Source organism: Dama dama, chromosome 30 (genome assembly GCF_033118175.1).
Source record: "Dama dama isolate Ldn47 chromosome 30, ASM3311817v1, whole genome shotgun sequence".
Classification (NCBI taxonomy): Eukaryota; Metazoa; Chordata; class Mammalia; order Artiodactyla; family Cervidae; genus Dama; species Dama dama.
The window spans coordinates 23029720-23043131 of NC_083710.1; the positions used below are offsets into that span (position 1 = coordinate 23029720).

At 47.3% G+C, this 13412-nt stretch overlaps 1 protein-coding gene across 2 annotated transcripts; it reads left to right on the plus strand.

Annotated features, from left to right (window-relative positions):
• Nucleotides 1-5866: 5866 nt before the first annotated feature.
• ARL11 (ADP ribosylation factor like GTPase 11) lies at nt 5867-12640 on the plus strand. 2 transcript variants are annotated; one of them, XM_061133077.1, is made up of 4 exons: nt 5874-5978; nt 6397-6477; nt 6769-7332; nt 10311-12640. In XM_061133077.1, exons 3-4 carry the CDS (start codon nt 6787-6789, stop codon nt 10380-10382), a joined length of 618 nt encoding a protein of 205 aa, XP_060989060.1. In that variant the 5' UTR covers nt 5874-5978; nt 6397-6477; nt 6769-6786; the 3' UTR covers nt 10383-12640. The 2 variants fall into 2 exon arrangements, with proteins under 2 accessions (XP_060989059.1, XP_060989060.1); XM_061133076.1 differs by lacking the exon at nt 6397-6477 and having other exon boundaries at nt 5867-5978.
• The last annotated feature ends 772 nt before the right edge of the window (nt 12641-13412 follow it).

A 13412-nucleotide genomic window follows, 5' to 3' on the forward strand; every position in this document is an offset into this window, starting at 1 on the left:
AGCCCCCAATTCTTTTATAATTATTGAGACTTTTCTAATAGCCCACCATATGGGCTACGTGGGTGAGTGTTCTGTGCTCCTTCCCTTGGTCCCCATGTAATTATTGTGCACACTGACAAGACCGCATTCTGCTCCAAAGTGGCAAAAAGGATCCAGGGAGAAGCAGGGTCCCTGCTAGGAAACAGATTACATGCTGCCTTGAAGGAATCAGACCCCAACTCAAAAAATAAGAACATGACCCCTCTGGTTGTTACCACATTTGTGTTCTGATTCAGGGTCTCCTGTTGTCATTCTGCTTGGTTCCATGGAAACTCAGAGAGATGATGCAAAATAAGCGCGCTATTTTTAAAAATTCAGAGAACAAAAAATGAGCCCTTGAAAATATTTTTAAAAATCATAGATGAAACCAAAAAATGTAACAGAAGGGTTAAAAGATAATGTTGAAGGAACCTTTCGGGAAGTAGAGTGAAAAGGTAAAGGTGTAAGGGACTGTCCTGGTGGTCCAGTGGTTAAGACTCTGTGCTTCCAATGCAAGGGGCATAGGTCTGATCCCTGATCAGGGAACTAAGATTCCACATGCCATACAATGTGGCCAAAAAAAAAAAAACCCGAAAATACAAAGTCCTAAGAGGAAATAACTCCATCCTAGACTTTCATACCTATTGACACACAGTCAAATGGGTTGCTAGAGTAAAATAAAGACAGTTCCAGAGATTCAAGTTCTCATAAAATGGTACCCCCCATGCATCCAAGAAAACGTGCTCCATCAAGACAACAGAGTGACCCAATAAAGGGGAAAACCTAGAATCCAAAGCAGAGATCAACACTGGAGTGAGGTCAAGGGGATCTCACAGAGGATGTGCGGACCATGTGGAGAGCGACCCATTTCAACCGAGGTGGCGTTACTTAAGAGGCTCAGAGAGGGCTGCTCCCATCAAGCTCTCTGCAATCATCACACTCTCTTTACCTGGAGGAAAACGCTCCCAGGCCACCCTGGCTCAGATTTGCATCTGGATCTGCTAGGCCTTGAATGCATGCTGATGAAGTCTCTCCCCTCTTCTCTCCCTGCCCTGCAGCCAGGATCAGCTGAGGACACCCCCTGAGGACACATGCCAAGAGGCATTCTGATTCACCAGCTCCTGAGAATGAAAACTATAGAGCGTCCATTCCGAGTGACCACGGATAACCAGTACTGGCCCACACGCAAGGCCTGCCAGCTACCCCAACCACAGTGAGCCGTATGCTTCCTAAGAAGGGCTGTGCCCACTAGTTGCTCCAGAAGGGGCTCTTACAAAACTCCCAAGGGAGCTCAAGTCAGGTTCAGAAACGCCATAGCTCATCTTTCCCTGGGAGCCCTCATCTATGTTCCTTCTTAGTGAGGTCTGCATTTGTTTCATAAACTAATATAGATATCACGTATGATACAGGCGAGGGACTTAATCAGTGATAACTCTGTTTTAAAAAACCTCAGTTTAGGAAGATGTTTCCTTTGAGGTGTGAGTACGTATATGAGTGACTATGCTGTGTGTGTTCAGGGTTGCACATACAAAGCACAATGAGGGTAAGGCAATGGCAATTTGCATCTGTCCAGGTAATAAGGCTTCCAGCGAGGGCAACTTTCAAATTCTTGCAGGAAAAAACTGTGAGACGTGACAAGGTCCCAGAAGCTTCTGAGCTATGGCAGAATCAGAGGTTTTATATCTCTTACATCATTTTATATATAATTTATACCTCTTCTATTCTTTTTTATATTTTACTATGGAAAAGTTCAAATGTATGCAAAATGCAAAGACTAATACAGTATACCCCCGATCTACCTAGCTTCAACAATTTTCAATTTATGGCCAATCTTGTTATATTTATATTCCAAGCTACTTCTTCTCCTTTGACAAGCAAATCTCAGAGTCACATAATTTCTCCTGCATTTTAGTATTATACTTCTTACAAACTTCACAGTATTTAATAAATTCTTATTTAAAATAATTACAGAAGAAAATTAGGTAGACAACTAGGTATATGGACTAACTAGTATATAATTAGATACATGTACCAACATGGAGAAATCACAGAAACACTGTTAGATGAAATAAATAAGTTACAGACATCACAATTACATTTTAAAAAAGACCAAACCAAAGAAAAATAAATAATAAAATAGACGTGTGCTCCAAAATACATAAGCATATCATAGAAAGATAACTGCAAAAATGTACCTTGAACAGTGGATTCTAATGATCTGTGAGAAGGGGAGTAGTGATTTGGGGGTTGAACTTAGGAACTTCACCTCGTAGACTTTTATATTGTTTGGCTCTCATACAGAAAAATATATTCATCATCACTTATATAATACTTTTTAATAAAAAGAAGAAAATCAAAGTAAACACTTTGCTGCTTGCTGCCCAGAGTGACAGGAAGTCATCTGGGAAATGGAGAAAAGTCTCAAGTGCTGATTGGAGTTTCTGAGAAGTGACCTTCCACACTCCTTCCTAATCAAGTGATTTTTTTCCTGCCAACTAAAAATACACTCTCCAGTTCAGGAAATGTGGCTGATTGAATAGCAGCTCCTGCCAACGACCTACTTTGCATATTAAAACAACCTTGGAAGAAAAGTAGCAAAACCTCCCTGTCATCAGTTCCTGTTTGGACCACGGCTCAAGCTCATCACACACGCCTCTCTTGGCTTCCACATTAGCCTTCCTGAGTTTTTCCCAAGACAGCCTCTGGCCACTGTGTCTTTTCCCCCTGTAGTGTCAGGAAACTTCCTGCAAATATTGTAAAAGCAGAAGCTGAAGGAGTTTGAGTGAGAAGCTAACATTCTTCAGATCTTTCTCACAGTTTCAAAAAGCAGATCACCCACTGCTGTTTCCTTTTCCTGTGTGTTTTTTAAGTGACAAAGATCCATTGCCAAGATACTATTTCTGTTCAGAGCCAGAGAAAGAGAGCAAAGAGACATAGGCACAAAAATTTCCCCCAGCTCCACCATGGTGGAGAGATGGTGTTTTCAGTAAAATGGAAACTAGAAACATGGAAAAGGTCTGGAAGATGAGCTGTACTCTAAATGTAAAACACAAGTCAGCCAAAGTGATAACTTAAAGTACAATGTGTAATGCTAAATACAGACATTAAAGAGTCTACAGTATTATACTCTATATCTAATTCTATTATATGATATGCTAGTCTCCATAAGCATGAGTAATGTTGACCTCTCCCATTTATAAAGCATGCAGATGCATTTTGAAAGATTTATTTTTTTAATTGGGGAATTCTCTGATGGTCCAGTGGTTAGGATGCTTTCACTCCCAAGGGCCCAGATTCGAGCCCTGGTCAAGAAACCAAGATTCCACATGCTGAGCAGTGCAGCCAAAAAAAAAAAAAAAAACCCAAACAAACCTGATAGACTATACAGAGCACTGATCACAGCTGCTCAATAAAGTGTTGCATTGAACCTGTTGTGTGGCAGCTGGGATGGCAGAGGAATCTGGGGGAGAATGGTTACATGCATATATCTGACTGAGTTCCTTTGCTCTCCACCTGAAAATATCACAACATTGTTAACCACCTACACAGCAATGTAAAATAAAAAGTTATAAAAATCGCATTATATTTACAGAATATTGAAGCAGAATGAAATTCAGAAATGACCTAGTCCTACCTTTTTGCTTTACAGATTTGAAAACTGAGGTTCAGAAAGATTAAATAACTGACCCAAGGCAACACAGATAAGAAGCAGCAGATCTGGGGCTCGAATTCAGATCTCTAGTTCGTCAACCTGCCTTCTTCCTACTCTATGAAGGTGCCTCATGATTCCAGGCTCACTCTTCTGCTCTCTCGCATTTGCTAAACAGCAAGCAAGAATTACTGCAGCATTTCCTCTGATTTCTTATCTTTGGACTTGACTACCGAGCTACTTAAGCAACCAAGAATGAGCACTTGGGGGGGCATGCCCACAGCATTGTGTGTGTGTGCGTGTGCGCGCACACATACACACACACACACTGTTAATTCTCGTTAAAGACAATCTTGGAAGAAAGCATGTGCTATAAGGAGACAACCTTCTACCAGGGAATGCTGGGAAATACCGTAGACGCTGCTGCCCACCGAACACGGTTCTCACTTCCTTCTTGCTTAGAATAGTGCAACTTTATTCAGCTACTGAGAAATGGAGGCAGTATGTTCAGAGGTGAACCCTGCCTGGCCAAACCAAGTCATTTCATTCTCTCGGACAACGAGATATTAGAGAGAACTGACTGGGAGGCTTTGGGGGAATATTTCCTTTCTGATAAAAGGAAGGTGTGGTACCTCTTACCACACACACACAGCCCATGCAGGACCACAGTAGCCACAACCACAGACTCACAAAAGAACAAAACAACAGTACCCTCAACAACACAGTGCTGCCTAGGTTTCTGACTTTTCCCAGTTGCTTCCTCCTATTAAATATAGCAGCCTGATGATACCAGTAATCACAATAAGATGCTTACCATTTACAAAGCACTTCCTTGGTGAGTAACACGATGTGATGAAAGAGATGAATTATAAACCTCAGCAAGATCATGAGCGAATTATTTATCCCGTCTGAGCCTATTTCTTCATTGATAAGATGAGAGACCATGGCTGATTCATGTCAATGTATGACAAAACCCACTGCAATGTTGTGAAATAATTAGCCTTCAACTAATAAAAATAAATGAATTAAAAAAAAAAAAAGAGAGTATCACAACCCCCAGTTCCTGACATTTTAATGAAAGAATGTGCCGGAAAGCAGAGTTGTCACCCATTATGAGAGCCAAATCACTGACGCTCCAGATCCAAATCAGGATCTGCTACAGAAGCAAGGGCTTCTGACTGGCCAATGTTTTGAAAATTCTATTTTCTGGGGGCATCATTTCTACTGGGAAAAACATAGTGACACTGTTCAGGAAAAAAAAAAATTAAGAAAGCTGCTTAATCGTCCTTAATTTTAACTACATTAACACAGCTTTATAATTTTTTAATAAAATTTTAAACTTCTAATTTTAATATAGTAGAAGTAGTTCAGTCACTGAGTCATGTCTGACTCTTTGCGACCCTATAGACTGCAGCATGCCAGGCTTCCCTGTCCGTCACCAACTCCTGGAGCTTGCTCAAACTCATTTTTATAAATATGCATATATTTATGGTGGCCCAGATGTTACAGAATCTGCCCCCAATGCTGGAGACTCGGGTTTAACCCCTGGGTTAAACCTGGTGAAGGGAATGGCAACCCACTCCAGGATTCTTGCCTGGAGAATTCCATGGACAGAGGAGCCTGGTGGGCTACAGTCCATGGGGTTGGAAAGAGTCAGACACAACTAAGTGACTAAACACTTTCACATATAAGATAAACCATAAAATTATATGTCTATAATAATTATATATAATTTTATATATTTAAATATATATTATATATATATAGGTTTGCTTTCAACACTTTAGACCTATTTTTTAAGACTGTTTTAATCCTACTTAGGCAGTTCTTTAGCACATATGGTTCCAAGCAAACGAAAGAATCTCCAGGCACCAGAAACACAGGGAGGCATGAGCTGAAAGAAAAGGTCCAGTTCTCAGCTTTCTGCATGGAAGGGATCTGAGATCCTGAGAGGAAGAGCAGGAGAGAAGCAGCTGAACACGACCCGGGTCCGAGCCGGGCGCCCGCCCTCCTGCCTACGGAGCCTGAGCGGCAGAGACCCGGAGCTGCGTCGGGCGGGCCCGAGTGCAGAGCTGAAGGGCGGCGGGCATCCTGGCGGCACCGCCCGGGCCAGGGGCCCTGCTCCAGGAGCCCCGGCGCCAGGGGAGGGGCTCAGAGCCGGCCCCGCCCCGGCCCCCCCCGGGGAAGGAAGCAGAAAAAGGGGAAGCGGCCCCATCCTCTCGCACTATACTAGCGTCTCTGGACTGAAAGTCGCTGGCCCGGGAGGACCACCCAGAGGGGCAGCTTTGGGCCGCAGCCTAGTAACTCTGAGGTAATTGTCATTTTTACGCTTCTACCCCTGGCCTGAGGCTTGAGCAGAGGGCGTCTCATTTTCCTCCACCGGGCAGCTGAAATCTGCTCCTGGGCCTGAGACGCCCCTTCCCCTGTTCCAGCCAAGGTTTCCTGGGACTTAAGGCGGGGACAAGTCTTGGTCTTAACACTTGAGACTCTTCAAAAACGTGTGTCGTGTTCTGGAGGTGATTTACCTCGGAAAGCCACTGGAGGAAACCACTTTGCCCTGAGCGGTTCCTTTGTCTGCAGCCAGCAGGATTTATAAATAGGCACGGTTAACAGGGCGGCAGCTTGGTCCTGGGGGCGGGGTGGTTCCTAAGGCTGCAGAAGGCACCACCAGCCCCCTGCCCACTTCTCCCAGGGCACTGACCCCGGGATAACTTCCCCTTGGGGTTTAGGCTTCCAGGTGGACACCAGAGGCTCAGAGCCTCGGATCAGCAAGAATCGAAGACACCCTTCAGTCACTTCCACTCAACCAGGTTTGTCTAATGGAAGTGGGTTCTGCCTCCTTGCCTTAACTACCAAGGAATGGGAGCTGACATTCCATGTCTTCAGGGGGAGACCCTGGTCTCTTCTCTGCACCAGGCACCCCCCACCCCGACCCCCAGAGATAGGTCAGCTGATGCTGACTCACACAGCCCTGCTTCCCTGCCCTTTCAAAGCCCAGACCTGGGTTTGAAAGATGACACTGTGGACATCACCTTGGGTGTAGAGGCCCTTCTCCCGTGGCCCACATGGATTTGTGTTCCTTCCGACCCTTTCTCCCCTAGGGTCTGCCGGTGGCCGCCATGGGGTCTGTGAGCTCCCGAAGTCACAAGGCGGAAGCCCAGGTGGTGATGATGGGCCTGGACTCAGCCGGCAAGACCACGCTCCTGTACAAACTGAAGGGCCACCAGCTGGTGGAGACCCTGCCCACCGTGGGTTTCAACGTGGAGCCTCTCGAGGCCCCCGGGCAGGTGCGCCTCACCCTCTGGGATGTCGGGGGGCAGAGCCCGCTCAGGGCCAGCTGGAAGGACTACCTGGAGGGCACGGCCGTCCTCGTGTTCGTGCTGGACGGCACAGACGAGGCCCGCTTGCCCGAGGCGGTGGCTGAGCTCACGGAGGTCCTGGAGGACCCCCACCTGGACGGCGTCCCCCTCCTGGTGCTGGCCAACAAGCAGGACGCACCCCACACCCTGCCGCTGCCCAAGATCCGAGACAGGCTGGGCCTGCGGAGGTTTCCGGGGCTCTGCTGGGAGCTGCGGGCCTGCAGTGCCCTCACCGGCGAGGGGCTGCCTGAGGCCCTGGGGACCCTGAGGCGTCTCCTGAGCTACCGCAGACCCCCGAGTCTCCAGGTGGGTGCAGGGGGTGGCCGTCGGGAGACCTGAGAGCCTTGATCCGGGCAGAGCAGCCTGTCTTCTCTGCTCTTACAGACTGGAACACCAGCTAATCCTGGAGGGAACCACAAGTTCTGTTTATCAAACAAGGAACCCTCCTAGGCTCAGACACAATATTTAAGTCTTTGGACTTATTGTCACTGGTGTTTATGTTGCAAATCAGCTACTCTTGGAATAATGATACTCTAAGTATTCCAGGTGGTTCAGCAGCAAAGAATCTGCCTGCAATGCAGGAGACGTGGGTTCGATCCCTGGGTCATGAAGATCCCTTGGAGAAGGGAGTGGCAACCCACTCCAGTATTCTTGCCTGGAGAATCCTGTGGGCAGAGGAGCCTGGTGGGCTACAGTCCATGGGCTCTCAAGAGAATCGGACATGACTTACCAACTAAACAACAACAAAGAAAAAAAAAACCTCAACATAATTCGTTTAGTAACTCATCATTACCACGTGTGAACTGAGAAACTAATAACAGAACAAGTGGCTGCAGAATAATTAACACCTAAATTCACAGAGGGAAAGAGCTTTCAAAATCAGATCAGAATATCAGACTTGGACATGTTCACGATCTTATGAATGATTGTTCTTAGTAGCCCCCTAAATCATCCCAAGTGCCACCACCCTCTGAGAGCAAGCAATCAGGGCCAGCAGGGTCAAGTCTGCTTCCAAAGGATCTCGGGTTAGAAGTTGGCTGGGCACTCAGCCCCGGACAGAGGCTGGGAGCTTGCCAAAATCAATCACCTTCTCTGACCCTGACTAGTTATTCTCTGGAGGAGGGCGTGACAACCCACTCCAGTATTCTTTCCTGGAGAATCCCATGGACAGAGGAGCCCAATGGGCTACAGTCCCTAGGGTCGCAAAGAGTCAGACATGACTGATGCAACTAAGCATGAATGCACGAATGCACAGCCCTTCTCCAACTTTTTGTTATCCTGTGCTGGTCTTTTTCCAGAACCCTTCATTGTTTTCTGTTTTCCTTCTCTTTCTTCTCTTGTATATGTCGAGCATGGAATTTGTGGCAAAGGGCAGTGAGTTTTAGATACGAAGCGGGGCCTCCAGATGGGAGGCGTGAATTCTGAAGATGTGTATAGCAGCAATGTACCTCTCACTATTTACAGTGAAAGAGGAAGTTGAACATAGCATCCAAGGAGGGTTTTCAGGTGATTTTTACCTAGGAGCCATGAAGCTCCTGAAATTATTTGCAAAAAGATGAGAAACTTTCATTAGATTTTCAAAGGCACCTGTGACTCCCTAAGGTAAGAAGCACCAATCTGGTCTTATCCTTCATCCAACCCAGGAATACTTCCTATAATCTGAGTTTTTTAATAGCAAGCTGCTTCCATTTGGTACCTGCTCTCGTATTAAACAGCTCTAAATGTTGGATATTCTTTCCCTCTTGGGCTTCTGTCAGCCTCCTAAGAGCTCCTGATGGTGGCTCTGCCCTCTGTGGGGTGACACATAGCAACTGGCCCTCGACACCCCTCTGATGTCTGAGAGGCCCCGCTACCCAAAGTCTCCCCTTCTAACATCAGCTTAGATGTGCCTGGTTTTCTCCGCCTCTTGCCAGTTGATGTGTTTCAAGACTTCCTGTGTTGGACACAGGAAAGTACAAAGATGCAAAGACAAAGGGAACAAGGCCTCCAGGCTCAGGGCGCTCTGGGTGGGGAAGCAGAGGACATGATTCCCATGAAGGTGAGGATGGGAGCTTACTGTTTACTGTGCATGTACTGGGCCCGGTTCTGTGCTCAGTCCCTTACAAGAGATGACCTCTAAGTCTCCCAATTCTGCCAAGTAGGTATCCTTCCCATTTTACAGAATTAGACACTGAGGCTCGGAGAGGTTGTGACTTGCTTGAGGCATGGCTCTTAAGTGACACTTCTGGAATTTGAACCAAATGTTCTAGCCCTTGATGATGCCTGCATTCTTCCATGACATTGTGCTTCTAGGAGGTTTAAGCCAAGGTTGACATTTGATTGGCAGATGAGATGGGGGAGCAGTCTCATCAGAGGAAAGAGATTGTCTGGAGGCATGAGGGACAGTGTAGGAAGGACAAATAAGCCAAAAAAAAAAAAAAAAAAAAACCCGAAAAGAAAAAAAACTGAAACAGGAGGTTGGGGGTGAGAGGTGGTATGTATTATAACAGGAAACAAAACCGAAAGGAGGGACTTTCCTGCTGGTCCGGTGGCTAAGACTCCATGCTTCCAATGCAGTGGGCCCAGGTTCAATCCCTGGTCAGGGAACTAGATCCCACATGCTGAAACTATGACCTGGCATAGCCAAATAAATGAATAAATGCTACATTTTTTTTTTAAATGGAGAGAAATTTTAGATCCAAGTTGAGAAGCCTTCCCTGGTGGTTCAGATGGTAAAGAATCTACCTGCAATGTGGGAGAGCCAGGTTCCATCTCTGAGTTGGGAAAATCCCCTGGAGAAGGAAATGGCAACCCACTCCAGCATTCTTGCCTGGAGAAAGGAACCTGATGGGCTACAGTCCAGGGAGTCACCAAGAGTCAGACATGACTGAGTGACTAACACGCACACATGAGAAGGCTTAGACTTTCATAATCAGGAGTTGGTCTCAGAGAAGTGAAACTGTCTGGCTTCCATTTAAGAGGCTAATTTAGTGGCAGTGTAGGGGTGAAATAAAGAGAAGCGGGAACAGTGGGAATAGAGAGGCAGGGAACCCCAGTGGATGCCCATCGTAGTCACAGAGGAGGGGAGAAGAAGACAAGAACACTGAGAGCCATTTCTAAGAGAAAAGGCTGAGAGCAGAAGAACTTGAAGACACTCAAGGTTTTGAGCCTATGTAGCAGGTGGGATTGTAATGAACTGAGAAGGTGGACACGGGAGGAGCAGGTTGTGAAGGGGTCAGAACCGCTGGGCTCTGCTGGGTCTGAATGTGTTTATAGCTCTGTTCACACTTTGTCATTATCTGCAGACCCTCGGGCACCTGGGACCCCCTGGAGGTATCTGCTGGTTTCTGTTCATGGAAGCTCATCTCCGCACGTGATTTGTCCTGTTTTTATTGTGAGCTCATCTTCAGCAGGGTGTGCTTTTCCTGTGTGACTGCCTTGTGCTCTGGGTTGTGACAGGATTTCTACACAGAGGGGTTTCCCATTAGCTGTCTACTAGATGCTGGGGCTTTCGATTGTTTGAGACCAGATATTATGTTAGTTTCTCTCCTTGGGGCTCACAGACCGCCCAGGCAGTAGCAATCTGAACTCTCCACTCATTCACAGCCCAGGCCCTCCCTGGAGATGCAGTTTCTGACAGGCGACTGTTTTTCTTTGCATTCATATCCCAAGATAGACCATTTGCTTCCACACGCCTGGCTGAGCTGGTGAGCAGACTTTTCCAATCCCCTTTTAAGAGAGGGGTGCCACTTTAATGCTCTTGCTCTTCTGTTGAGCTCAGAGCAAAATTTTCTCCCCTCCAAACAAGAGTGAGGCCACATCTCCCATCCCCATGCAGATGCTATGACCACAGACTGGTCCCTAGAATCTAGGTTTGGCTTCTCTAAGATGCTCCTGGACTCCAGGCTTCACTAAACTGCTTTGGCTATAGGTTTCCCCCTTCATTTCTGCCACTTGGATTTCCCTTTTTTTTTTTAATGTTCAATGATAGTCTATATTAAAACATTATTTCTGAATATAAGTTACCCGAATACTTATGACTCCGTAAGTATTGGAAATAGTGACAGACTTTATTTTTAGGGGCTCCAAAAATCACTGCAGATGGTGACTACAACCGTGAAATTAAAAGACCCTTGCTCCTTGGGAGAAAAGTTATGACCAACCTAGACAGCATATTAAAAAGCAGAGATGTTACTTTGTCAACAAAGGTCCGTCTAGTCCAAGCTATGGTTTTTCCAGTAGTCACGTATGGATGTGAGAGTTGGACTATAAAGAAAGCTGAGCCCCAAAGAATTGATGCTTTTGAACTGCAGTGTTGCAGAAGACTCTTGAGAGTCCCTTGGACTGCAAGGAGATCCAACCAGTCCATCCTAAAGGAGATCAGTCTTGAATATTCATTGGAAGGACTGATGCTGAAGCTGAAACTCTAATACTTTGGCCACCTAATGTGAAGAATTGACTCATTTGAAAAGACCATGATGCTGGGAAAGATTGAAGGCAGGAGGAAAAGGGGACAACAGAGGATGAGAATGGTTGGATGGTATCACTGACTCAGTGGACATGAGTCTGAGTAAACTCTGGGAGTTGGTGATGGACAGGGAGGCCTGGCGTGCTGCAGTTCATGGGGTCACAAAGAGTCAGACACAACTGAGCGACTGAACTGAACTATGACTCCATAGTGGAAAAGGGTCCATCTGCCGTGTCGCCAGGGTCCCAGGAAAGGCTGAGAGGAGACCAGGATGGCCTAGGGCACACAGGTGGTGGCTGGCTTTGCCCTCTCCAGGTCTCCCATCTTTCCCCCTGCTTCCATTCCAACCACAGCGGCTCTGGAGGGAGGGTGGAACCCCATCTTCTTTTAGAACCTTCCCTGAAGACCACAGGGTAGCTGGCCTTGCCCACTGGAAGCAAGAGTGGCAACAGGTCAACGCTGGCTGGTAGGACTGGGGATTCTACTCTCCTGGCCGCTGGCAACTGGAAGGTGGGGCAGTCTGTGGCCAGTAGGATGGCCTCAGCCCCTGCCTTCCCTCCTGAGTCACGCCAGAGCCCACCAGGGACATGGAGGGGGCAGACAGAGGGGCTTCCCTCCTGCTCCTCTGCTCAGATACACATATGGACATATACATGTACTTACATCACAGAGCTACAACACAGGGGACCTTAGGAAAAAACAAATTGTGCCTTCTGTTTTATTTTGTTGTTTAAAAGGTCTTCTCATTATGGGAGAGGTATTTTGTGTGTTTCAAATCACCCACACCTTTCAGATCCATCTGCCTTCCATTAACCCATGAGCAGGAGTAAGGAGGTGCAGGAGCTGATGTGGCTGAAAAGCACATGTCTATTGCCTTCTTATATATAAATGAATTTTTTCTTTTGGCAAACACTGTATACAGTGAGGTTTATTTCATGTTGGAGAGCTGATTACCCCCTTGAATATGGGTTGAGTTTCTCCCTCTCTGACTCACTGATTTTTATTTTATTTATTTATTTATGGCTGTGCTGGGACTTCCTTGCTGCGCAGGCTTCTCTCCAGTTGTGTGAGTGGGGGTCACCCTCTAGTTGCGGTGCACGGGCTTCTCTAGTTATGGAACATGGGCTCTAGAGCACAGGCTCAACGGTTGTGGCTTCGTTGCTCCAAGACAGGTGGGATCGTCCCAGACTAGGGATTGAGCCCGTGTCTCCTGCACTGGCAGGCGGATTCTTTACCAGTGAGGCGTCAGGGGAGCCCCTCCGACTCAGATTCTGATGTTTCTCCCTCCCCTCTTGGACAGAAGCGATCCTTCAGTGAAAGTTACAAACCACGGGAGTTGGGTTTTGGTTTGGTTCTGCTGAGTTTCAGGTTGCGTCTGTCCATCCTCACGGATCTCCTCACTTGCCTCCTCCCTCTGGGGCTGGGGACAGCTGTGTCCTCTGAAGTGGGCCAGGCCCCCCTCCCAAGCACATGGGTGAGCCGGGACCTTGCCTTCCTTCTCATCCTCCACCACCCACAGCGTCCCAGCTGCAACCTCAGGTCATGCAGTGCTGCTGCTGCTGCTGCTAAGTCGCTTCATTCGTGTCCGACTCTGCGCGACCGCATAGACGGCAGCCCACCAGGCTCCCCCGTCCCTGGGATTCTCCAGGCAAGAACCCTGGAGTGGGTTGCCATTGCCTTCTCCTCATGTAGTGCAGTTGCCTCGATAAAGACCCATCTTCCTTCAGAGTCCACCTGATGCAACTCAAGACCAGTGGGGCCCCACACAGAAGCCCCCGCCCTGCAGACAGACAGATGCAAGTCAGACAGCAGGAATGATGAGCCTGTTTAGGCCACGCCTCTTGCTGCAGAGGCTGAGCCAAGATGGGAGAGTCTCTGAGTGAGCGGGAGGAAGATCCCCCAGAGGAGGGCATGGCAACCCACTCCAGTGTTCTTGCCG